The following is a 26,607-nucleotide window of genomic DNA, read 5'->3' as shown; positions in this document are numbered from 1 at the left end:
TCTGACCCCACCCCAGCCCACCTGGGCATGAGGGGAAGAGACAAGGCATTATTCTCCAAATCTCAGCTGTGTTCTATACTGAAAAAGGAGACCCCAAGAGACAGCAACTAGCCCAAACAGCTGGAGAGATAAATGAAAAGGTAGGTTGAAGTGGCTGGTGGAGGGTTTGCCATACAACAGGATGTGAGCATTGATCAGGCAAAATAGGTCCCCCAACCTGCAGGGTACCATGAGGAGGCTTTAATCTAAGATTTCACTGCTGCATCCACAGCCCAGGGCCCCTTAAGGGTCTTTAAAAAAACTACTGGGCATGTCCCTCCTCTTCCTGTGCCTCCCGCTTGGGGAACTGGGGCTTACCTGGGCCCAGCCCCAGGATACTAGGTAGTCTGAGACCCCAATCCCATCCCCAGCTTCAAAGCTGACACAACACAGGCAAAGGCCCAGGACCCAGAATGTCCTGGACACAGCAGTTCTCACGTCAGGCTGAAAGGGACTCAGGTGACCCCACCCAGAGCAACACCCTCCCTGAGGACCAGGGCCACTCACTGCTGGACTTGGTGGCTGCAGTTGGAGCCGGTGTAGCTGATAATGAGCTGCAGCTTCTCGCTGGCATACTCGACGAACTGGCGCTTGAAGGCCCTCTCCTTGGCCTTGGTGGTCCAGGTCAGACGCTCATAGACATAGAGGAGGCCATAGAGCCCAAAGGAGAGGGCGATGAGCCGCCAGCCCACTGCCTTCCACACCTGCAGAGACGCAAGGTCAGCTGGGAGCAGAGGCCCTCTGTCACCCATTCCTGTCCTCTTGGACCTGTCACTCCCAGAATGGCCAAAACCCCAACCAAGGAGCCTTAAGGTTCCACTAAGAGCTCTTTTCTTCCTATCTCCTTTGGCTCCAGGGAGGCCAAGGGGCAGGGACTATCTCCAGTTGGAAACGAGGGAACCTGGGTGTCAGATACGAGACATGACTTATGCCAAGTATGGGTTAAGACCAAACCTGTGACCTAGGTAAGCAGGTTTGCTTTGTCTTATGGTGCTGAGAATAGAACCTGGGGTTTCATGCATGCTTGACACGCCATGCTGGCATGTTCTGCAGTGGCACCCCACTTGGATGACAAACACCAGCAGAACTCTGCATCCTGCCTCAGGAGCTGGCTGGGCACAGGGTGCAGAGCTGGGCACCAGCTGTGACCTCAGGCCACCAGTTTTCTTGTTCACAAAAGAGGCATGGCAGGGCTGTGGGGGTGGACAAGATGCTGTGAAGGGCTCCATAAGCATCAAGTGTCTGTCTCTCAGCTCATGGCTGTTATCACGTCTGCTAAATGGAACCATGTGGCACCTGCTGCCTCCGGGGGTGGGGGGGCCCCGCAGGGGGGAGATGTACGCAGGACAGTCACCCTCCACCACCACTCTACCCATTGACATGCACAGGAGAATTTGCCCATATCATCACGAAAAGCTCAGGTCTAAGGGATTCTGGCTGCTTGGTCTTCAGTCAGGACATGGGGAGACCCGCAGTGAACTGGAGGGCAGCCTGCTACCAAGGCCTTGGGGTGAAAGGTGGGGAGAGGGCTCAAGGCTCAGCATAGCCTCTTTCCCTCTTAAGCCCTTGCTACAAATGGAGATGTTTCTTTGCCAAGTCCCCATGTATGTCCCTAATGAGCCACTGCAGATGTTCCTCATCTGGGAAATAGGAGCCGTGCTGTCGAAGGTTCCTTATGGTACAGTCCATGCCTGTCAGAGATCTGGGGGCCCCAGGAAAGAAACCTCTCTGCTCACTGGGGAGTGATGAGCTGGTGTGGGGCCACCTCCAGAACTGTGCCGCCCATTCCTGAACTGTACTTCACTCACCACTCCTCCAACCACCAGGATGCCCATGGAGGTCCTGGATGTGAGAGAGGCCAAGCCGGTAACCATGGAGACCATGAGTTCCTCCTGAGTGAGCGAGCCCTGTGGCAGTGGGGGCATGCTGGGGTTGGCAGGTGTCAGGGGTACAGGACGTTGAACCTAGGAGAGAGTCGGCAAAGGGTGAGAAGGATGTAGCATTTCCTATTCAAATGAGCCCGCAGTGAGCCACGAGGCCAGGGGAGCAAGCCAGGGACAGAGTGGAGAATGAGCCAAGCACTGACTATAATCCTAACTACTCAGGAGGCTGAGATCTGAGGATGGCTGTTCAAAGCCAGTCCACACAGGAAAGTCTACGAGAATCTTTTCTCCAACTAACCACCATAGAAGCTAGAAGTGGAGTTGTGGCACAAGAGGTAGAGTTCTAGCCTTGAGCACAAAACTTCAGGGACAGTACTCAGGTCCTGAGTTCAAGTCTTAGGACCAGCACCCAAAAAAAAAAAAAAAAGCGAATGAGCTTCACATGAGCAGAAACCCAACTGGCTGAGAGAAATGTTTTAAAATCTTAAAAAAAAAAAATGTGGTACTGAGGATTGAACCCCGGGTATCACATATATCAGGGCAAACACTACCAACTTAAGCCATACCTACTTACTTTTAATACTCAGTTACTTTAAACTTAGAAAAACAACTCAGCTCACATTTGTAATTAGAGTAAGACTAGGCTGAGCTATGGCACTGGTGTGACTGTGGCCTGCCACGCAGGGGCCCAGGTGGCCACCAAGGTCTGCCCTGGGGACTCCCGTAATACAGCTGAGCGCGTGTCTGCAGTCAGGGAACAGCCTGACCTCCCTCGATACCTCAGGGTGAGGAATGTCGCTTGCCTGGTCATTGTAGCCCATCAAGGCCCGACGGCTGTTCTTGGGGCCCAAGAACCTATTCACCAACATGGTCCATCCCAGAGAGAAGTGGAACTCGATGTCCTCCTGAAAGTCAGCACACAGCTTGTCACAATTCAGGTCGTAGCTGAGGGAGAAGCACTGGCGAGGGACCAGCATGTCTATCTGATTCCGCACAGACACAGGAAGGAGGGGCTTCAAGCCATCTGTCAGGGACACAAATGGGGAGGGAGCACATCAACCTGGGGCCTGGGCCATACCACTGCCATGCCTTAGCAACAATGGCCATGCCAGCTGCTGCCAGATTATGAACAGCTCTGCCCGGAAGCCACACCACGAGTGGGGCCATGGAACAGCCTCACTGTGTCAGGCCGGCCAGCTCTCCCGAGAACTGTGCAACCCGAGGCGCCAACCTGCCAACACTGGGGCCTCCTGTGCACGGCAGGAGCAGGGTGAGACCACAGCCCGTGACGGATTCTCCACTCTTATGTATGGAATGAGTTCCCCACACACCCAGAACCTGCAGGTGCTGAGTCACCATGGACAGTGACATCTGACCTGACCCCAGGCAGCCCCAGAGGCCCAAGTCCCCAGCTCTCCCGTGCACTGACCTATCATGTCCTGCTGCATGGTCTGCAGGGAGCTGGTGATGGCTGTGGAGCAGCGGTCAGACATGTTTCGGCCCAGTCCCTCTTCTATGTGGCGGTGCAGTTCCTGCAGCAGCAGAAAGAGGTTAAGAAGAGTAGCAGCACTCTCTTAGGAGTTCCTTCTGTGAGTCACAGGATGAGGAGGTAAGAGGATGGTCAGCCAGACCCATTAAGGGGACCCAGGCATCTACCTCCACTACTAGGGGCCCTGACACAGGCTGGCCAGGGCTAAACGGTTGTCTGAATGGACTCTGCCCAATAATGAAGAATTCCAAGGGCTGACTCACATTCTTGTAAACCTTGAGAACCACGGGAGAAGGGTGAAAATCCATTTGGTACTCGTCCACCAGCACAGAGAGGCGCCTGATCTCCTCAGCCATCGCTGTGGACACCTGCAGCCAAGGGAAGCACCGTTAGGTATTAGGAAGAACATGGCTCCATCCTGCAATATGAGAGGCTGAGTGTCTCCTTCGCTGCGTGCAGCAGTCTCTTCTGCTCACCTAGGGGACCAAAGCTTTTGAGGTGGAAGGATCTGAGCAATGTTTAGCTGACCCACGGCAGAGGCCCAAAGGACAGGCCCTTGCACAGGTCCTTGTCCCAAGAAGAAGCTCTGTATTCTTGAAACAAGGCCGCCACTTCCCTCCGGAAAGCTCTGAAGGCTCCTATCACAAGGAGGTCTTACTTGACATATTTTCCAGCATCTTGGACTCAACTCTGTGCCCAAATGTCCCCACAGTGCCTCCTCATTTCTCACCTGCCTTTCCACTTCCTCTGTTATCTGCTTAATTCGAAGTTTATAGTCCTGAGCCAAGAGTTCCAGCTGTTTGTCGATAAACCTCAGCCGCTCTTGCCGTTCTTCACGCATTTCCAGACAGTAAACCCTGAGAGTCAAGAATACTGGTCAGAAGACCTGTGGTCCCTGATGAGCAGGCAGGGTCTCTGGAGACCCCCCTTAGCCCACCATGTTCCTGCTGGGAGTAGGCTCCACATGTGTACCCTAGATACCCCTTTCCCTTCTAGGAGGGAGACAAGGTGGTGAGAGAGAAGGAAAAGAACAAGTTCTTCCAACTAATATGGGAGAAAGAATGCTCCACCTTTTCACAATCAGGAAATGGAAGGGCTCTACTGTCTACCTAACACCTGGGAACCATGAAACTGTGGAGTGGGAGCTGACAGGCCATGCCGGGCAATGCAAGGGATAGCTGCTCCCAAGACCAACAAAGTCAAGCAGAGTCAAACCAAAAGTGCACCTCCTCTAAGGCGGGCAGCTGCACATCTAGGAACCAGCCCTAGAAAGACTTACAGAGGGGCACAAAGTGACCTACACGTGTCCACTGTGTGGGTTTTGCAACACACAGGAAAAGCAGGGTATAAAGACCTTCTTAGGAAGCTGAGCATCAGAGGCTCACACCTGCAATCCTAGTTACTTGGAAAGTTGAGATCTGAGGACCGAAGTTCAAAGCCAGTTTGGGCAGAAAAGTTCATGAGACTCATCTCCCAAAAAGCCAGAAGTGGAGCTGTGGCTGAAGTGATAGAGCACCACCCTTGAGCAGAAAAGCTAAGGGAAGCATCCTGGCCTTGAATTCAAGCCCCAGTAGTGACATTAAAAAGAAGCCTTACAAATGTGCTGTGAGGCTGCGTAAGCCTGTAATGCCAGCAGTCAGAAGGCTCAGGCAGGAGGACTGAGAGTTCCAGGCCCACCTGGACTAAACAGTTGGAGCATATCTTTTTTTTTTTGGGGGGGGTCTGGTCGTGCGGTCTGAACTCTGGGCCTGGGCGCTGTCCCTCAACTCTTCAGCTCAAGGCTAGCACTCTTACCACTTGAGCCACAGTGCCACTTCCGGCTTTTTTTTTTTTTTTTTTGCTTATGTGGTGCTAAGGAATCGAACCCAAGGCCTCTTGCATGCACGGCAAGCACTCTACCGCTTAGCCACCTTTCCAACCCCAGTTAGAGCATATCTCAAAAATAAAAATATAGCCAAGTTCCAGTGGCTCATGCCTATAATCCTAGCTACTCAGGAGGCTGAGATTTGAGGATAATGGTTCAAAGCCAGCCCAGGCAGGAAAGTCTACAAGACTCTTATCTCCAATAAACCACCAAAAAACGGAAATGGCACTGTGGCTCAAGTGGTAGAGCACTAGCCTAGAGCTGAAGAGCTGAGGGACAGCGCCCAGGCCCAGAGTTCAAGCCCCACTACTGACAAAAATAAAAAATAAATGAATTATAAAAACATGGAAAGGAGCCGGGCGCCGATGGCTCACACCTGTAATCCTAGCTACTCAGGAGGCTGAGATCTGAGAATCTCGGTTCAAAGCCAGCCCAGGCAGGAAAGTCCGTGAGACTCTTTTTTTTTTTTTGGGGGGGGGGGGGGGGGCGGGGGTCCAGTCATGGGACCTGAACTGGGCCTGGGCGCTGTCCCTCAGCTCTTCAGCTCAAGGCTAGTGCTCTACCACTTGAGCCACAGCGCCACTTCTGGCTTTTTTCTTTTTGTTTATGTGGTGCTGAGGAATTGAACCCAAGGCCTCATGCATGCAAGGCAAGCGCTCTACCACTGAGCCACTTTCCCAGCCCCAAGTCTGTGAGACTATTATCTCCAATAAACCACTCAGAAAACTGGAAGTGACGCTGTGGCTCAAGTGGTAGAGCACTCACCTTGAGCTGAAGAGCGCAGGGACAGCGCCCAGGCCCAGAGTTCAAGCCCCATAACTGACAAAAAAACAAACAAACGTGGAAAGGTGCTGAACATAGCTGCAATATCCAGAGTGAGGACTGAGATCTCTAGCACGGGCACTGCTCTGCCCCAGCCAGTGGGGTGCTCAGGCACCCAGGGGTGCCTCTCCTCACCAGGTGTCTACATGGCTTTGGCATGGTCTGAGGTGTGAGCACAGGCAGATCCTGTCTGCACAGGCAGGGTGGCACACCGCCATCTCCCAGCATGCAGGCTCTTACCGCTGCTCCTGAGCTGCGATGTGTAAAGAGTCCATGATGAAGCGAACGGCCTCTGCAATCTGCTTGGCCCGGACCGTGTGCTGCTCAAACTTGGTCTTCACTGCAGACTGGGAGATGCATTCCTGGAAAGCACAGGAGTGAAGAGGAGGAAAAGGTCATCAGGACCTGGACCATGGGTCAGCCTCTGGCTTTCACTGCCAGGACCTGGCCAGTGAGATACACCAGAATCAGACTTACCTCAAATCTCCTCTCAAAATTCTGAAACTCAAACATCCTCACTTGAAAGCCTTCAGCAAGAGCACCCCCTAGGATGATGGCATGGAATTAGCTAGGAAATAGCTTGGCAGGAGAGGAAAATGAAGTATCAGAGACACAGCCAGCAGGTACTGGCCAGAAGGGGCCTCACACGTCCAGCTCATATCATTCCATCCCTGGGCAATTTCCACCACCTGACTTGGCTGAGACCCAGCATCTGGAACCTCAGGGAAGAGGAGGACCTCTGCTCTGTGTTTACCTCCTTCTGGCATGCCCTGAGCTTTCTGGATCCTGGCATTGAGAACTTCCTTGGCAGACACAAAGAAGATTCGGTCCCCGGCCTGGGCTCGATCAACCACGCCCAGCTCATCCACCAGGAAGCTGGTGCAGCGTTCCATGTGCTGCCGCCGCACCTGGAGCCCAAGCAGACAGTGTGACTTGAGTGGTTGGGGGTCTCATGCTGAAGCCCATAGCACCCCACCCTCTTTTTTTTTTTTTTTTGCATTACTGTGGTTTGAGCTTACTAAGCAGGCACTCTACTACTTGAGCCATGCCCCTCAAACCCTCCTGACTATTTTTGAGATACAGGGTCTTCTGGACTGTAACCTTCCTATGTATGCTTCCCTCTGCAGCTGGAATAACATGTGTGCACACATGCATGCAGCTTTTTATTGGTTGAGATGGAGTCTTGCAAACTTTTTGCCTGGGATGGGCTTCCAATCATGATTCACTCAAGCTACTGTGCCTGGCTTTTTCTTTTCTGTCAGTTGTGGGGCTTGAATTGTGGGCCTGGGCATTTTCCCTGAGCCCTTCAGCTCAAGGTGAGCACCCTACCACTTGAGCCACAGTGCCATTTCCAGTTTTCTGGTAGCTAACTGGCAATAAGAGTCTCATAGACTTTCCTGCCTTGGCTGGCTTTGAACCATGATCCTCAGATCTCAGCCTCTGAGTAACTAGGATTACAGGCATGAGCCACCAGTGCCCGGCTTACATAATCAATTTTTATGAACCAAAGTGAGTACCAGCCCCAAACAAAGACACAGCCTGGGGACACTCTTCAGGCTGGGTGGGAGAGGGGAAGGCAGGAAAAGGGGTTGAAGGAAGCACAGTGAGGGAGTGAAGGGAAAGACACAGCAGAGACAGAGTCTAGCCACGACACCAGTTCACAGAAGCCACCAGAGCTGATGCTGAACAAGGAACCCACCTCCTCCATGTACTCGGGCTCCGAGGCAGATGCGTCCCAGCGGTTGTTGAGGATGAAGATGTTGGGGCGGGAGAGGCGCTCGCTCACCTTGTGGAAGAACTGCTTCTCCTAGAGTGACCAGACCTTGGTGAAGAGAGGCCCTGCCAGCCTAGGCCCACCAGCCTCTGCCCAGCCAAGGCCCCTTCAGCCACTGCCCAGCCGAGACCCGCCAGGTCCGGGGGAGATAAGTAATGAGTTACCGTCTGCATGAGCGTGGACTCTGAGTTAGCCACCAGCACGAACACATCAGCATCCAGGCAAAACTTGTCAATCCAGCTGTCCAGCTCAGTGGTGACATCAATCCCAGGGCTAAAGGAGGCAGGGGTAAACCAACACCGTCATCTAGAGACCAGCCCTCGTATTCTTGCAGCAGACAGCCCTAGGGCCTGTAGGGTAGCTGGATGAGAAGGCTGAGGGAGGGACCCAGGCCTGCCTAGCCTGTATTGAGACATTTTTACTTTCCGCCTCATATCCCTCCAGATTGCTTGCAAATGGGAGATTTGGGGGCCTGCATCGATCACTTTTACAAAAATGTAACAACTTCCAGGTTGTAATTTTATGTGAGGAATCACTGATATAAATCCTACTGTATTTCCAGCACCGGGACCATGAAAAGAATCATTGTGAAGAATTAAAAATTCTTAAATAAAACTTATAATAGTAAAAAACCTAAAAAAAATCCTACTGTAATATATTTCTTGATATGGTCATAAAGTGTCCATAAAGCAGGGTATTCCACCAAGAATAACAGCCAGGCATGGTAGGGCATGCCTGTAATCACAGCTACATAGGAGACTGAGATCTGGAGGAGTATAGTTCAAAGCCAGTCCAAGCAGTAAAGTCTACAAGACTCCAAATCCAAAATAACCAGCAGAAAGCTGAGTTGGAGGCATGGCTCAGGTGTTAGAACACTAGATAAGCAGGCGAGCTAAAGCAGAGCAAGGGCAAGGCCCTGAGTCCAAACCCTGGTACTGGGGGGAGTGTGGAGAAGAATACAAACACAAAGGCTTGAAAGAATGTGTCAAGTGGTAGAGTATTTGCCTTCAAGCATGCGGCCTGATCTGATCCATAGTAACACACACACACACACACACACACACACACACACACACACACACACACACACACACCAACCATGGCGTCAATTACCACGTGCCCTCAAACACACACACACACATACACACACACACACACACACACACACACACACACACACACCAACCATGGCGTCAATTACCACGTGCCCTCAAACACACACACACACACACACACACACACACACACACACACACACACACACACACACACACACACACACACACACACACACACCAACCATGGCGTCCCACTACCACGTGCCCTCAAACAACACACAACACGTAGGATGGGCTCTGGGCTGGGACTAGGAGCCCTTCTGGCTCTGACCCCCTCCTAGCCCATCTAGGGACAGCTGCAGGTCACCAAAGCTGGCAAGTATGAAGATACTGGAAGAAATCAACAAGTAGGGGGCTGGGAAGGTGGCTCAGTGGTAGAGCGCTTGCCTTGCATGCCTGAGGCCCTGGGTTCGATTCCTCAGCACCACATAAGCAAAAAAAAAAAACAAAGCCGGAAGTGGTGCTGTGGCTCAAGTGGTAGAGCGCTAGCCTTGAGCTGAAGAGCTGAGGGACAGCGCCCAGGCCCAGAGTTCACGCCCCACGACCGGACCCAAAAAAAAAATCAAGAAGTAGGAGGATTTGGTTGAATCATTTGAAAGGTAGCAATATGCAAGCAGAAACAAAGGCAGGGACCAGGGGTCTCAAGCCTGGTACACGGTACCCAGGGAGCCTTCCAAGGAAGGCTCCTCCCCTCTCACCTGTCCATCAGCACCAGATCGTCTTTCAGAAGCGGGCACTTGGAGTTGGGCCACATCACGCTTACAAGGCTGCCAGCGTGCAGCTGCTCGTCCTGGTGCAGGGCATGGGCCAGCTGGTTCACAGTCTGATGGTAGAGGACAGAGAGAACAGGCTGAGGAATAGCCACCAACCAGACACAGCACGGCTCCAGCTGGCTACTCTGTGGTGACTGTCCAACTGGCTACTCTTTTTATTTCACACACAGTTAAGAGCTGGGAGCTGTTGAGAAGAACCCACTTCAAGCTGGGCGTTGGTGGCTCTGTAATGTTTTACTCCTAGCTACTCAGGAGGCTGAGATCTGAGGATCACGGTTCAAAGCCAGCCTGGGTAGGAAAGTCTGTGAGACCCTTACCTCCAATTAACCACCAGAAAACCAGAAGTGGCACTGTGGCTCAAGTGGTAGAGTGCTTGCCTTGAGCTGAAGAGCGCAGGGACAGCGCCCAGGCCCAGAGTTCAAGTCCCACAACCAACAAAAAAAAGAAAAAAAAAGGAGGAGAAATGAGCACCTGGCCCAAATGGGACCTGACTGAATGAGCTGCCTCTTAAAAAAAAAAAACTGTGTCAGTCTTGGCTAGGACGGCAGAATTCCAGAGTGAATGCAGAAGCTATCTCCTGGCAGCGTCCCAAGGAAGATGGGTGTGCGTCCGCCTTCCTATGCAGTGCCCAGTCAACCAGGCCTGCTTAGCCTCAACAGGCAACATGGCCCGTGTTCTCACGCTCCACTTCTCTGACCCTCTCCATGCCCTCACATCCTCCACAGAGCAGGGGGAGCTAGGGAAAGGAAGGGAGGCGCTGTTGCCCCTACTAGGTGGGTATGCTGTTTGCTCCTAGCCCGGACTCGAGGTCCCTGGCACCCACCTTGACACTCTTCTTCTCCTCTGAGCCCTCTGTGAGGAGGAAGGCATCGTGACCATCTGTGCCCCCCACCCGCAGGAAGCAGTTGGTGGTGTGACCTATCCCAGAGGGCAGCACTTTGTCCCAGAGCATGGCGTTGATCACTGTGCTCTTCCCATTGCTCGTCCTAGGAGGAAGAAGAGCGGTCAGCTGCCATGTGGGCTTTCATGATGCACGGGCCACATCGCCATTCTCCGCAAGGCCAACAGTGCCTGTACAGCACGAGGAGGAGGGCTCCTGTTTATGAAGATGCTCAGGCAAATGTTCCTCAGACTGCTTGCCAGGGGCTCGTGCAGTGCAGCGTCAGCCCAGCCCCGCAGCTGCCCTTGAACCAGCCCGCAGTAGCTTGCACGGAGACTGCTTCATCCAAGTACAGCCCACTCCTCTCCAAACCTCCCTGGACCCCCCACCTCTCCCTGAACCCACGGACCTCCCTGACCACCCCTTCCCTTCCCCTCCCCCCCCTCCCCGCTTTCCCTTAGCCATGGACCTCCCTGGCCCACACCCTGCCCTGAACCCTGGACCTCTCTAGACCTCACTGGACCCCCCACTCCTCCCTAATCCATGGACCTCTCTGGAACCCCCTGGAACTCCACCCCTCCTTGAGCTTCAACCTCCCTAGAACCCGCCCCTCCTTGAGCCCAGGATCTCCCTGGACCCTGTCCCCGGGCTGCCTTCCTGTTTAAATGCCTCTGTGAAGAGATCTGCTTTCAGGATGTGGGGCAGGGCTTCCTTCCTGACAGGATCTGAGGATCATGGAAACTACCCTGAGATGGGAGAGGACCAGGGCTCAGAGCAGCATCTGGACTGAAGGAAAAGAGCCATACAAATAATCCAGGCAGCTGGAACACAAAATGCCGTGTGACACTGAAGGACCAGGCCCTAGAAAATTCTCTGCATTACATGGTCATGAAGAACCCAGAAATGCAATGTGGTTCAGCTCCTGCTAGCTGTGGTCCCAGTACTCAGAAGCTGAGTGAATATTCCTGAACCTGGAATTGAAGATTAGCCTACAGGCTGGGTGCTGGTGGCTTGCTCACGCATGAAATCCTAGCTACTAAGGAGGCTGAGATCTGAGTATCGCAGTTCAAAGCCAGCCAGGGCAGGAAAGTTCATGAGTCTTATCTCCAATTAATCACCAGAAAACTGGAAGTGGCGCTGAGGCTCAAGTGGCAGAGCGCTTGCCTTGGAGCTGAAGAGCTGAGGAACAGCACCCAAGCCCAGAGTTCAAGCCCCACCACAGACAAAAAAAAAAAAAAAGCCTGCACAACAGAGTAAAAGCCCATCTCTAAAACCCAAGTGGAAATGCAGCAGTGGTACTCACTAGACAATTATGTTGAAAATGAACTATACAACTAAGTGGGGCCAGACACTGGTGGCTCACGCCTATAATCCTTAAATAAATCCAGCTACTTGGGAGGCTGAGATCTGAGGATTGCAGTTCAAAGCCATCCTGGGAGAGAAAGTCCATGAGACTCTTATCTCCAACTAACTACTAGAAAACTGGAAGTGGCACTACGGCTAAAAGTGGTAGATTGCTAGCCTTAAGCAAAAGAGCTCAGGGATAGCACCCAAGCCTTGAGTTCAAGCCACATGACCAAAAAAATAAAAAACACAACTTGTGAGTGGGGACAGGAGAGAAAAACTGGACAAGCACGGGAAGGGGTGACATTGTCTTAAAAGAAATGTACTCATTACCTGATTTATATAACTGTAACCCTCTATACATCACCTTTATAATAACAATTAAAAAAAAAATAAGCCAGAAGCCAGTGGCTCATCCCAATAATCCTAGCTACTCAGAAGGCTGAGATCTGAGGATCACAGTTCAAAGCCAGATTGGACAGAAATGTTCCTGTGAGACTCTTTTTTTTTTTTTTTTTTTTTTGTCGGTTGTGGGCCTGAACTCTGGGCCTGGGCACTGTCCCTCAGCTCTTAAGCTCAAGGTTAGCCCTCTACCACTTGAGCCACAGTGCCACTTCTGGCTTTTTCTGCTTATGTGGTGCTGAAGAATCGAACCCAGGGCCTCATGCATGCAAGGCAAGCGCTCTACCACTGAGCCACCTTCCCAGCCCTCCTGTGAGACTCTTATCTCCAATTAACCACTCAAAAACTAGAAGTGGTGCTGTAGCTCAAGTGGCGGAGAGCTAGCCTTGAGCACAAAGCAGCTTGGGGATAGTGCCCAGGCCCTGAGTTCAAGCCCCACAACTGACAAAAATAAATAATTAAAATTTAAAAAATCCCAAGTGGAATGTCACTTCATAGCAGTAGCATGGCCACCATCAAAACACAGGAAAACTCAGAAGGCTGACATCTGAGGACTAAGGCTCAAAGCCAGTCTGGGCAGACAAATCCGTAAGAATATCTCCAATTAACCAGCAAGTAAACCTGACTAGAGGTGTGGCTAAGCTGGGAGAACACCAGCCATAAGTGAAAAAGCCAAGCAAGAACAAGGAGCCTTGAGTTCAAGCAGGATCCAGTAACAGCACTAAACTAAACAGAAAACCACCAGCCCTGGCAAGGATATGGAGAAACGGAAACCTGAACACCGCTGGTACGGACAGTCAGTGCAGCAGCTGCCGTGGAAAACCATGCAGGGCTAACAAAGTAGGACAGAGTTCCCAGATGAGCCTGGCAACTCCATGGGTGCACAGAGCCAAGGGAGCGGACGTGGGTGCCAGAGGGGCATGGATGCACATTCACACCAGCACTATGCTTTATGGCCAGGTGTCTATGGATGGCAGATGAACAGCACCTGGTTTGGAGCCACGCTCCCAAAGGAAGGAAATTCTGATACATGCTACCTACCACATGGTGAACTGTGAGCCACTTACACAAAGACAACTAAATACTGCATGATTCTACTTATACGAGGAATCTACACTAGTCAAAACTCTTTTTTCCTTTTTATTGTATACTAATGATACAAAATAATGGGTTTCACTATCATTTATACATGAAGAAAATGGGCTTTGATCATAGTCACCACCCTGTTACCCTTCCCTGACCTCTCTCTGTTCTTCCACTCCTGCCTTTCTTTTCCCAAATAGTTCCCCTTCTGCTTTATGTGGTATGTGTGTACGCACATATGCTGCCACTGGAAATTAAACCCAGGGCCTCACACTCTTGCTTACCTTTTTTACTCAAAGCTAGTACTCTACCATTTGAGCCACATCTCCAGTTCCAGCTCTTTGGTGGCCAACTGGAGATAAGACTCTAGTGGATGTCTGTTGGGGCTGGCTCTGAACTGGAATCCTCAAATCTCAGCCTCTCAAGGCTTTCTTTTTGTTTTGTTTTTGTTTTGAAACAGCATTTCACTGAGTAGCTATGTTGGCTTGGAACTCATGATCCTCTGTCTCATGGTCCTACTTCTGCCTCTTTCCAGTATGAAAACTACACTTCTCTCTCTCTTTTTTTTTTTGGCCAGTCCTGGGGCTTGAACTCAGGGCCTGGGCACTGTCCCTGAGCTTCTTTTCTCAAGGCTAGCACTCTACCATTTGAGCCAGAGCGCTACTTCTGGCTTTTTCTGTTTATGTGGTACTGAGGAATTATGCATGCTTTATGCATGCTAGGTAAGCACTCTACCACTAAGCCACATTCCTAATTTTTATTTTTTGGTCAGTCATAGGGCTTGAACTCTGGGCCTGGGCACTGTCCCTCAGCACTTCAGCTCAAGGTTAGCTCTCTAACACTTGAGCCACAGCACCACTTCTGGCTTTTTCTGCTTATGTGGTGCTGAGGAATCAAACCCAGGGCCTCATGCATTCAAGGAAAGCACTCTACCAACTGAGCCACCTTCCCAGCCCCGTTTGTTTCTGTTAATTAGATTCCATATGTAAAATAAAGCATGCAATTGTCTGAGTCTGGCTTATCTCACTCACTTTCTCTCTCCCTCTCCCTCTTTCTTTCACTCTCACATGTTGGTACCAGGTTTGAATTCAGGGCTTCACAGTTTCCATCAGTTCTTGCTAACAGCTAATAGTTACCACATAAGCCATGCCTGGAGCCCAGTATTTTTTTTTTAGGACTTTTCTGCTAGGTCTCAGCCTCCCAATTAGCTACAGGTATGAGCCACCAATGCACGGCTGGCTTATTTCTCCTAACATGATGATACATCTTCTTGCTAAGCACACCATTTTATTCTTTCTTTTTTTTTTTGTCGGTCATAGGGCTTGAACTCTGGGCTTGGGTGCTGTCCCTGCACTTGTCAGCTCAAGGCAAGCGTTCTACCACTTGAGCCATAGGGCCACTTGTGGTTTTCAAGTGGTTTATTAGAGATAAGAGTCTCACAGACTTTTCTGCCCAGGCTGGCTTTGAACCGTGATCCTCAGATGTCAACCTGAGTGGCTAGGATTATAGGAGTAAGCCACTGGCACCTGGCTAAGCATTTTACTCTTTATGGCTGAATAATATTCCATTATGCATACACATACACATACACCACCTTCTCTATATCCATTCATCTGTTGATGGGTCACAGTTGGTTTTCATATTTTGGCTACTGTGAAAAGGGATGTAATAAATATAAGTGTGTGGGTGCTTCTACTATATTCTGACTGATTCCTTCAGATAAATGCCCAGGAGTGGTTCAGCTGGATCATGTGGCAGTTCAGCCTTGGAAGGCTGCATCATCCTGATTTCCATAATGACGGGATTAACTTGTATTCTCACCAACCATGTACAAGGGCCGTCCCTGCCACACAGAGGGCCTCCCTCCCCTGTGCTGTTCCCACCCTTCCAGCCAGGAAGAAGAACTCTTCAAGGACTCACCGACCAAAGAAAGCCACTTTCATGTGCCGCCGGGCCAGCACCTCACTGATGCCCCTCACTTTGGACAGGTAGCCTCTGACGTCCAGCACCTGCTCCTCTGTGGTCACCGGATCCAGTTCTGCATTCCTGTAGGTATCTGGAGGCAGGGATGAAAATGGGTCAGCAGTTCCACAATCACAAGCCTGGAGAGGCCAGAGTGGCAGCCTCGCTCACCTGAATCCCGAGTCCTCCTCTGTGGCTCCTGCTGTCACTGCTGAAGCTCTGCTCTCAACTGTAGCCGTGTTGTGGCCAGCTATGGACAGGGCTGGGGAATAGCCTGACTGGAATCCCACGATGGCAGTGACCGCCTCCTAGCTCTGTGACCCCAGGAAAGTGAGTGTCTGCAGGTCTTGTTTTCCTCATCCACAGAACTCAAAGGCCCAGCGATGGGTCTGAGCGGTGGAGCGTGAGCTGCCCCTTTACTGAGCACCCCACTCTCGTGTCAAACATGGTCTTGCTATGTTCATGGTACAGTCTGTCACTGGCAGAGGCAGGATTTGAACCAGGCACCCTTGCTGTGGAGTCTGAGCTCCTAAACGTTCTGTGTCACTTCACCATGTCCTTCCTGACTGGGCCCTGCTACCCTCTCCCAACCACTTTCCTCCCCACCCGGCCTCACTCTTCACACTCTCACCCCAAACCTGCCAGCCTCCTCACCCTCTGGGCCTTGACCCTGAAGGAGCTGTGCTCATTCCCTCTTGGCCTCAGGGCCCTGGAGCCAGACACCCCTCCCTGACTCCACCCCACCTGTGCAGGGTAGGCCCGCCTTGCCGGTGCACCCACAGCACAGTGTACTTCTCTTCTCCCATCTAGCACTTGCCTTGGCATAGCTCGCCTGTGTGCACCGTCCACTCCACAAGGGCTGAACGAGCCATCTCTGCACCCAGGAAAGTGCAGGCTCCGTGAATGGGCGTGTGGCTCACTGCCCTGTCTTCCCCAGTGCCCTCACAGGGAGACAGCTAGGGAACCCTTACAGGAGCAAGCCCCCGGCAAGGTCCTAGCCCGCCCCACTGAGCACTTCCATCAGCAAGGCTTCATCTGAGAACACTACCAAACACCAGGCTGGCAGGTCCCAGCCTTGAGAACATTCTTCAGGCGTGCAGAGCATGATGTGAGGGGGCATGTGAGAGAAGCCAGTGAGCCTCCCCTAGAGCTAGTGACATGAAAGGAAGTGGCCAATCCAGTGCCCAGCCTAACAACACTTCTTCCATACACAAGCGGGCACATGGGCCCAGCCTTCGCAATGCCCCTGGGAGGAGGCCAGATGCCAGGCATGTGACTGCACAGAGAGCAAGAACCAGCAGGTGACCCACTCTCACTTTCTGCCCAGGTGGGAAGGATGACCTTGCCTCTCTTCCTCTCCTTGGAGCAACCGCAAACGCAGCTCAGTATGGCTCTGCCCTTTTCCTCCCTGTGACCAATCAGTAAGGACCTCAGAATATCCTAGAGGGAAATGATGACACATGCCTTTTTGTCCACAGTGCCATCTGAGGGAGTAACTCAGGTCCTCACAGAGGTTGGGCTGGGCTCTGGGAAGCTGGAAGCCTAGCTGGCCCACGCTGCATACCTAAGCCTGGCACAGGGCCACGCAGAGCACAGCTAATGCTCATTCAACCTCAAACCATGTACCACTAAAAGTAAACAGATACTTAGGGGATACGTTCTATTAAATCAAGCCCCATACAGAGGGCAGGACACTGACTTGTGACTGAAACTGGGCCCCTCTCATTCTTCCAAGGAGCCTCATGCAGCAGCCTGGCCATGTAAGGCAATGAGAAATCAAGAGGCTCTGGAGGAAAACAGGCCCTCATTGCTGATAGGGCAGGGATGACAGACTGGGCTCAAATTAGTAACGAGTAGGAAAGGCACAGGGACATGAGCTTCCTATTTGTAGTTCTGTCAACAACCTAAAAATAGCAAAGAGGGCGCCCTGCCTGCCTGGGATAACCAACACTCGAAGTACTTGGAATTAAGGGAGCTAAGGAGACAACACAGGCATGGAGGTGGAGACACCTGGATACAGCCATCTTGGTCACTCCCAAGGTTTCAGCTCTCAAATGTGGATCTGCTTGCCTTCACATGCCTCTCATGATTAAAGTAAATACATGGAAATCTTCCTTTTTTTTTTTTTTGTCAGTCATGGGGCCTGAACTCGGGGCCTGGTCACTGTCCCTCAGCTCTTCAGTTCAAGGCTAGCATTCTACCATTTGAGTCGCAGCGCCACTTTCAGCCTTTTTCTGCTTATGTGGTGCTGAGGAATGGAATGGAACCCAGGGCATCATGCATGAGAGGCAAGCGCTCTACCACTAAGCCACCTTCCCAGCCCTGGAAATCTTAATTCTTAAGCTGTACTTCTGTCCTCCTGGCCCAATCTTCTGGAGCCCAGTTCACAGGATTCCAAGCACAGAGCATGGCTAAGGGTGACAAGCTGCCCAAGCATGAGATCCCCAAAGGCTCAAAGGGGGCCTAGCCTGGCAGGTGGCCGGCTCACCTTCGAGGAAGGTGGCACTCTCCTGGATGTAGGCTCCCAGCTGCTCAAAGATGCCATTGATCTTCTTCTTGGCAGTGACAAAGTGCTTGAGTGGGGACGCGTTCACCTCAGCCATGTGTCTCTTGTCCTTCTTGACTGTGACGATGGAGTTGCACCGGGAGAAGAGCAGGGACATCGCGCTGCAAGGGGAGACCATGTGAGGCCCACACATCTCCTGCTTTGCATGGGGCTTTTCTAGGGGTACAGCAGTGGTGCGAGGAAGAACCAGGACTGGCTCTGGCTCCACCAAGAACACAGGGCCCTCCAAGACTCACTCAGGTAAGACCCAGTGTGTCACAAGGAGGTCTCAGGACGCTCTTCCTGTCACACTTGTGGCCACACAGGAGTCTGGAGCCGAAGCCCTGAGTTCAGCCCTAGAGTGTTGGCAATTCCTTGACTGGTCAGTAGTGCCCAGCACCTCACTAAGGGACGAGCAGGAATTGCAAGTAACATATAGAGAAGCCCTGACCTCTCCCATTCACCATCCATGTGAGAAGCAGCAGCAAACAGTGAAAACAAAGTGACACCACCCAGTGGCATCTTCCTGGTCACTCTGCTGCCCAGGAACCCAGTGACCCTAATTCCAAACAGGATTAGTACTGGTCTCTTTTAGCAGAGCTATGTGCACTGTAGAAACTAAAGGAAAACCAATGACAACATAGCAAACATTTGTGAGGGGGTGGGGCTTGAACTCAGCGCCTCCCACTCTCACTTGGCCTTTTCCATGCAAGGCTGGCACTCTACCACTTGAGCCACAGATCCACTTCTGACTTTTTACTGGTCAATTGGAGGTAAGAGTCTCTCAGATTTGTTTGCCCATGCTGACTTTAAATCACTATCCTCAGATTTCATTCAGCCTCCTAAGTAACTAGGATTATAGACTACCAGCATCCAGCCCATAGTAGCCTTTTTTTTTTTTTTTTTTTGTCGATTATGGGGCTTGAACTCTGGGCCTGGGCGCTGTCCCTGAGCTCTTCAGCTCAAGGTGAGCCCTCTACCACTTGTGCCACAGTGCCACTTCCGGTTTTCTGGTGGTTAATTGGAAATAAGATTCTCATGAACGTTTTTGCCCAGGCTGGCTTTGAACTGTGAACCTTAGGTCTCACCCTCCTGAGTAGCTAGGATTACAGGCTTGAGCTACTGGTGCCTGGCTCATAAGCTGACATTTTGTAATAAGCACTACTAACATTTTGTTTATTGTCTCTTATTTATGTGTCTCTTGCCCCCCCCCTTTTTTTTTTTTGCCAATCTTGGGGCTTTAGATTCTGTCCCTGAAATTTTGTGTTCAAGTGGAGCCACAACTCCACTTTCAGCTTTTTGGTATTTCATTGGAGATAAGAGTCATGGGGGGGGGGGGGGGGGGGGGGGCTGGGAAGGTGGCTCAGTGGTAGAGTGCTTGCCTTGCATGCTTGAGGCCCTGGGTTCGATTCCTCAGCACCACATAAACAAAAAGAAAAAACCCGGAAGTAGCGCTGTGCCTCAAGTGGTAGAGCGCTAGCCTTGAGCTGAAGAGCTGAGGGACAGCACCCAGGCCCAGAGTTCAGGCCCCACGACCAGACCCCCCCAAAAAACAAACAAGAGTCATGCAGACTTTCCTGCACAGGCTGATTTTGACCCACAATCCTCAGATCTCAGCCTCCTGAATAGCTAGTATTATAGGAATAAGCCACCAGCACCCAGCTTCTTGCTGTCTTTTATCACTGACTTGATTCCAAGATTCTACAGGCCTTTGGTCAAAGATAACAAGGGCAGACATACCAGAGAGGGTATGGCTGGGAACACCTACTCCCCAAAATAGAGCCTTGCCTGGTCCTTCCCAGAGTTCCAATCACGGATAGCACTACCTCCCCAGCATTTCTGCAGACTCTAGGAAGGGAAAGGAAAAAGGCTCCTCCCTGGACCTGAGGCACATGTGCAGCTCTGTGTGACAGGTCCTCTCCCTCCCTAATCACCCTCACCGCGGTGCCACTGGCCTCTGCCCCAACAAGAAAGTGTTGTTCATGAGCAAGCACAGGAGAAACCTCCAAAGGATGCCAAAGGTTGCAGAACAAGGCCTTGAGACACAGAAAGAAAGAGCATCTAGAAAAAGCACACCAACTGAATGCCAGAACTGACTGTTAGGAATCAACCACCCAAGGTGGGCAGACAGGTAACTCTACAAGGAGATCCCACAGTGAGCGTACTCAACTCCATGCTTTCTGGCGCAGCTAGAGTCCCCATTTCTGTTTCTCCTCCAGTTAACATCACAACCATGAGAAATGTCTTAACCAAGAAAGCCAGTGGGGCCCTGAGCAAAGGCACCAGGAATAAAATGATTCTCCAGCTCCTCTCAGAGTCACTGAGATCAGGGGTTTTGGGGAAAAGCAAAGGGGTATGGGACGGACAGCACATCAAAGACCTGAGAATTAGGCAGGGCTGAGTGCAAGTCAGGATTGTACTCTTCGTGGGCTGCATGAACTTAAGCAGGTGATTTCACCTCAAAACCTTGGTTTCTTCATGTGTACAAGCAGAAAGCAACATTCTGAGCACACAGTAAGAGCTCAAAGGTAGCTTTACATGGTTTAAAGCAACAACAATAATAAACCCCACCAGCAAGATCACAGGATAACAGCCTTCAGGGAAGCAAAGGCACAAACTCACCACTCCCCATCCCCCTGCCATGGAGATCGGCAGTGCCCAGACCCACAAGTGACTTGCTTGCAGGAAAAAGTTCCCTGAGAGCAGCCGGGCTTTTCGAAGCAAGTGCTCCTAAGTTCTGTTCATTGAGTTCAAGCTCCAAGGATACAAACACAGAAGCATCAGCGTTCCTAAGTGTGGGAGTCAAGGGCATGCACGCTACTGAAAGCTTGGTTACAGGTTACAGGGTTACAGGTTACAGGCCTGCTGGGCATTCAGCCCATCCAGGATCCACTCTGCTCTCACACTACCCGCCACGTGCTATACCACACGAAAGCTGCCAGCGACACCTCCAAGTTGTCAGATTCTTCCGGCCTGCCTAATTCCCAAGCTGAGGTTCTGCATTGAATCCTGCTTTCTGCCTGGAACCCTATCTCTTTTTCACCCACTTGGTACATTCTTACTCAAGGGAGCTCAAGTGTCACCCACTCCATACAGGACACATACAACCTTACTTTTTTTTTTTTTTTTTAATAAATCACACCCCATGTCCCTGCAGAGACCCTGAGCCTCCAGAGAGCTAGTCATTGTCAGAGCTCTGGGGTAAGTGCAAACCCTCTAGGGGGAGCCATCTCACACCTGCCAGCCCTGAACACACAAACTCACTTTAAAAAAAAAAAAAAACAACAACAACACTGTTTTCTGCTAAGTTATCTGCAGCTCAATGAGTCAAGAGTTAAAATGTAATCCCTCCAAAGAACAAACTGGATATATACAAACGCACAAAAGGTCCATAGCTGTGAAATACACCTACAAAAGCCACAACAGGGCCCCACTATCTTGAGGCTTTGCCTGCTGGCTCTCCCTCTCCCAGGGTGGTGAGAGGCAGCTGGGCTCTCGTGCCTGCTCTGGGAGCCCTAATAGGCTCCAGGCCAGCAAGAGACTGACCACAAGCACTTGGGGCCTGTTCCCTAACCACAGCTGAACCTGACCACTCAGTTCCAGTATCAGTTATGCACTAATTAACACACTCTAAGAGTCTATGACAACCTCCAAGTGTTCTGGAGACCCTGGCTTCAGAGCATTTCCCAAAGTGTGGCCCATGGAACTCTAGTTGCACCCAATGTTCAACACTACAAAAGCAATGTAATACACAAAACATCACCAAACCTCTCCATGGGCACATTGGAACATAGTAAATGCTTGGGAAGAAAGGTTTAAAAACAGAGTAACCAGTTTAAAAAGTGTAACCATATTTGATCAGCATTAAACAAACTTATTCAAGAAAGACACTCATCTTCTATGTAACAGGCTTTAAAATTCTGAGGATCCTATTTGGGAAAAGTTCATCTATTCTGTGCCAACAACTATTAACCTAAGCCTGGAAACAAACAGAACAGAAGCTGCTAGTACTACTCCAGTTGATCAGAAGCTTTACATTAACCAACAAATATTAGCCTAAGCCTGGAAACAAACAGAACAGAAGCTGGTAGTACTACTCCAGTTGATCAGAAGTTTTACATTGACCTAGGCTATTTATTAGTTGAGGAGTATTAAGTATGTGGGGTACAGGAAGAGCAGTAGCACAATCTACCGCCAGGTGTGTCTGGATCCCAAGCACAGTCCCGGAATCCACATTACCTCCTTACCCAGTTTTATGCACAGCCAACTCCTAGCAGGGAAAATAAAATGGATCCACGGATCGTCTGCTGGCACAACTGGAACAGAGGAGATGCTGAGAAATTGAAACAAAAGAGTATACAGGGTAAAGGGGCAGGGCAGACTCTTTGAAGAGCTGTGATAAGGAGCCAACCTCTGCTGGGCAGAGAAGGGGGAGGAGAGCCAGTGCAGGCGAGAAACACACAAGGGAGAAAGACAGACGAATTTCTCAGGAAGCCCAGGAGATGCTGGCTACTTTCTCAACTGTCTATCCATAAACAGGCTTTCAGTCACTACTGAAAGCCTGTGGGAGTAGCGAGGAGATACAGTAGTTTTCTAATTTTTTTTTTTTTTTACACAGGTTGGAGGCACCAGCAATGAGGACCTCATGAGGACCCCTCCAAGAGGCTTGCCACCCAAGGATAGAGGCAAGAGCATGGCCCTTTTATTCAACCCAGGTCCAGGGAACACTTACTTTTTGGATGGTAAGACACCTTCACAGGGTGGGCATCGTGGACATAGCTGTAGTCAAAAAGATGGAAAGAAGTTGATTTCTCCTCTTGTGCTGTTTCAGGTTGTGGTTGGCTAGTGATTGTGTTGACTCCACCTGTCCCAGTGTATTGGAGAGAAAAAGAGGTCAACAGAAGGGGGAAGAAAAAAAAAATCTGGTATGCATAGCATGTCTAATCAAGTTTTAAAGCCAAACAAATCATCCCCGAGGGAAGCTTACTCATTCGGGTACTGGGAAAAACAACACACAGGTGTAGGAACAGCCCTGGGTGTGCACAAACACGTGTTCAGCCATGTGCTGGTGCAAGGCTTTAGGAAGGGAGGTCCCCTGCAGGGGCCGAGGCAAAGGCACATGTAGAGCCAGGAAGGGCAGGAGATCCCAGAACCAGGACAAGGCCTGGGCTTGGTCAGTGGTCAAAAGCCAAAAAGAGATGGGAAGGGTGACTGGAGGAAGAAAGCCAGAGTGTCCCATGAAGAATCTTCATTCTCTGTTCTGAGGGACCATCAGAGCCCTCTTGGGAGAGAGATGATGGAGCACCAAAGGGGGACAAGCAGCTTTGTCTTTCCACATCCCAGGAGCGTGGTCACGGCTGTCATCATTTTCTATGCTAGGCCCTAGGATTAGGGCTGGACAAGAACAGTCACTGTCCCCAAGGGCCTTACAGTGCAGTGTAAGGGAATACAGGAGGGACCGCAATGGGCGCCCAACGTAGGGAAGGGCAGGGCTCTCGGGCAGTGAACGGAGCCACCAACTGGTGCCGAGTAAATGCTGGGCAAAGAAGGGGGCTGGATGAAAAACAAGCAGGGGGCCGGGGCGGGGATGAGGCCGTGGCCGCTGGGGAAGCACGGGCGACGGGGCTTCAAGGGCCCCAGGCCCCAGCCCGCGACCCGCCCCTTCCTCAGGGCCGCGGAGGCCTCCCCGGCTCAGGCGGGAGCGCGGGGACCGACGCCCGCCTGGCCTCCTCCGGAGTCCCGGGACCCCGGAGTCCCACCCACCCAGGTCGGGTTGCTCAGGACTTTCCAAGTCGAGGCTGGCCGGTCCCACCAACCCGGCTCGCTCTCCCTCTCACCTTCACCTTCCCGGCCTCGCGGCGGCCATCACATCCATACGTCACTAGCGAGCGCCACCCACGGGAGAGGCCGGGGGAGGGGCGGGCGCGCGCGTCACCGGCCGCTGCGGTTTGGCTGCTTCGCCCGGGTCAGCCGGTAGATTCCGAGCTCCGGCAGTTCACCCCGACCTCTCCTTATCTCAGGGTCCCGCGGCTCTGCGCTTCGAAATGCGCCTTGGAGCTCCTGTTCACCGCGTCCCAAGCCGATGACGTACAACCTCGAGACGCCCAGTGCAGCTTGGGAGTTGTAGTTTTGGCCGGCGTCTGCCAGGGCGGGGCAGGGCGGGGCGGGGCAGGGCCTCGAGCTGTCACAGGGTAAAAGACGTGGGCAAGGATGTGAGAGTTCATTGCCCCAAAACATGTTCCCAGGGCATCTCTCAGCTCTGGAATGAATGCATTTAGTAATTTTAGAGAAGCATCCTCTACCTAGTGGAGTGAGGTGACTCATCTAAGGGAGCCTGAGGCAGACTACTCTTGAATTGCCTTTGAGGAAGTTCCAACAGCAGTAAGCATGCTTCAGGCTCCTAAATGCCTGTCACTGCACCGGGCACCATTTATGCATCCTTTTATTGAACCTCCACAGCATCCCAGGAAGCCCAGAGGGGAGGCCACTCAAGCTCGGCTGTCAGTTATTGGCCCCTCATTGTCTGTCAGGCACGCCAGGCACAAGGATACAGAGGAAACGGCTTCTGCAGGAAGGGCTCCAGCCTGGACCCTCCTTGCACTACCAGCCAGCTACCAGCAACTTGTGGTTACCGGGCCTCTGAAGTTTGACTAGGGAAAACAGAGGTGCTCAAGATTCAGTACAAAAAAAGAATGGAAACCTTTGTGTTAATACTTTTATATTGATGACATGTTGAGATAATACTTGGTGTGGGGTAAAAAGGAGTGGAAACAAAAAGAGAGAGGAAGGATGGGGGAATACATTGTATTCGTTGCACAGTCATATTCCATGTAATAAAGAACTGAGTGACTTGAGGGGATGGAGGGGTTGGGAGAGGTGAGGGAGAATGATAGAAGTGGTGACAATGATCAAGATGCAGGTACTGCCAAGTGCTGGTGGTTCACACCTTTAATACTAGCTTCTCAAGAGACAGATCTGAGGATCCAGGTTCAAAGCCAACCTGGGCTGGAAAGGCCATAAAGCTTTTATATCCAGTTAATCACCAGAAAGCCAGAAGTGGAGCTGTGGCTCAAGTGGTAGAGCACAAGCCTTGAGCTGAAGAGCTCAGGGACAGCACTCAGGCCCAGTGTTAAGGCCTCATGACTGACAAAAATAATAATAATAAGCTGGGCGCCAGTGGTTCATGCCTGTAATCCTAACTACTCAGGAGGCTGAGATCTGAGAATCAGGGTTCAAAGCGAGCCCGGGCAGGAAAGTTCGTGAGACTCTTATCTCCAATAAACCGCTAGAAAACCGGAAGTGGTGTTGTGACTCAAGTGGTAGAGCGCTTGCCTTGAGCTGAAGAGCACAAGGACAGCGCCCAAGCCCAGAGTTCAAGCCCTACTACAAAATAATAATAATAATAAATTAATAAATAAATTAAAAGGTGGTTACTAGCTGGGCACCAGTGGCTCACCCATGTAATCCTAGCTACTCAGGAAGCTGAGATCTAGAAATCATGGTTCAAAGCCAGCCTGGGCAGGAAAGTCTGAGACTCTTTATCTCCAATTAACCAGCAGAAAACTGGAAGTGGTGCTGTAGCTCAAAGTGGTAGAGTGGTAGCCTTGGGTGAGAAAAAGCTCAGGGATAGTGCCTAGGCTCTGAGTTGAAGCCCCAGGACTGGAAGAAAAAAAAAAAGATGGCTTTATTTTTTAGGACTTTTAAATTATGTAAGTGGCTCACATTGTATTTGTTACTTTTTAGTTTTAGAATCAAGGTCTCCTTAAGAAACCCTATGCTTGTTAACTAGTGATTCTCAGGCCTCTGTCACACACTCTCAGGCCATAATGGCCTCAGTACTCCAGGGACCAACCTGCTTATCCCCTCTGGTCACCAGTGTCTGACTGTTCTGAATGCCTCACTGTAGACTGAGAAACCACGCCCAGCCTCCACCTCAGGCTGTAGGCAGGTTCCTGAGTTGGGGCAGGCACTGGGGACTTCCAAGAACTGTCAGTGATTGTTTGAGCTCCCCAAGGGATACTCTCAAGGCAGGAACTTTCCATTTCTCTTTGTCAGAAGGAAAAACATTTCCTAAACATCTGTCCTTGTCCACTTCCTCCTGTTGGGGAGGGGGGTACGGCTTGAACTCAGGGTATTATCCCTTAGCTTTTTCACTTAAGGCTGGCCCTCTACCAATTGAGCCAGGCCTCTAGTCCAGCTTTTTGCTGGTTAGTATTTTAGAGATGGAATCTCACAGACTTTTCTACCTATGCTAGCTCTGAACCAGGTCTCAGCCTCCAGAGTTGCTATGATTACAGGCATGAATCACACCATTACTCAGCTTTACAATGACTTTGATCAAGCATAGCCAGAAGAAAAAAAAATCAAAGATATAAAACTTTTAGGTCCGCCTGCTCCACCTTCAGCAAGGATCCAAGTTTGAAAGATGGTGATGTTGAAAGATATAACCAGGCGGGCTGGGAAGGTGGCTCAGTGGTAGAGCCCTTGCCTTGCATGCATGAGGCCCTGGGTTCAATTCCTCAGCACCACATAAGCTGAAGAGCTGAGGGACAGTGCCCAGGCCCAGAGTTCAAGCCCCACGACCAGACCTCCCCCCCCCCAAAAAAGAAAGAAAGATATAACCAGGCAA

At 51.2% G+C, this 26,607-nt stretch overlaps 1 protein-coding gene across 4 annotated transcripts in view; it reads right to left on the bottom strand.

Moving 5' to 3' along the window:
* Positions 1-24,002, bottom strand: part of Mfn2 (mitofusin 2) — a 28,357-nt gene extending 4,355 nt beyond the window's left edge. The window contains exons 1-18 of one of the 4 annotated variants that reach the window (XM_042695623.1): positions 23,816-24,002; positions 22,711-22,842; positions 22,226-22,311; positions 17,922-18,100; positions 15,392-15,527; positions 10,586-10,748; positions 9,688-9,812; positions 8,036-8,144; positions 7,797-7,904; positions 6,852-7,005; positions 6,575-6,642; positions 6,338-6,459; positions 4,142-4,268; positions 3,675-3,779; positions 3,352-3,454; positions 2,726-2,946; positions 1,848-2,003; positions 547-743 (exon numbers count right to left, since the gene is read on the bottom strand). In XM_042695623.1, the coding sequence (XP_042551557.1) occupies positions 547-743; positions 1,848-2,003; positions 2,726-2,946; positions 3,352-3,454; positions 3,675-3,779; positions 4,142-4,268; positions 6,338-6,459; positions 6,575-6,642; positions 6,852-7,005; positions 7,797-7,904; positions 8,036-8,144; positions 9,688-9,812; positions 10,586-10,748; positions 15,392-15,527; positions 17,922-18,096 (2,069 nt within the window). In that variant the 5' untranslated portion in view covers positions 18,097-18,100; positions 22,226-22,311; positions 22,711-22,842; positions 23,816-24,002. Of the gene's footprint in view, positions 1-546; positions 744-1,847; positions 2,004-2,725; positions 2,947-3,351; positions 3,455-3,674; positions 3,780-4,141; positions 4,269-6,337; positions 6,460-6,574; positions 6,643-6,851; positions 7,006-7,796; positions 7,905-8,035; positions 8,145-9,687; positions 9,813-10,585; positions 10,749-15,391; positions 15,528-17,921; positions 18,101-22,225; positions 22,312-22,710; positions 22,843-23,741; positions 23,796-23,815 lie in introns of those variants that run through there. The other 3 variants (XM_042695625.1, XM_042695622.1, XM_042695624.1) reach the window with 3 other exon arrangements.
* Between the last annotated feature and the right edge of the window lie 2,605 nt (positions 24,003-26,607).

The sequence above is a fragment of the Dipodomys spectabilis genome, unplaced genomic scaffold (genome assembly GCF_019054845.1).
Source record: "Dipodomys spectabilis isolate Male_0828 unplaced genomic scaffold, ASM1905484v1 ptg000188l, whole genome shotgun sequence".
NCBI lineage: Eukaryota > Metazoa > Chordata > Mammalia > Rodentia > Heteromyidae > Dipodomys > Dipodomys spectabilis.
Note: the sequence above shows the minus strand (reverse complement) of the source record. Positions and strands in the feature narration are given on the sequence as shown.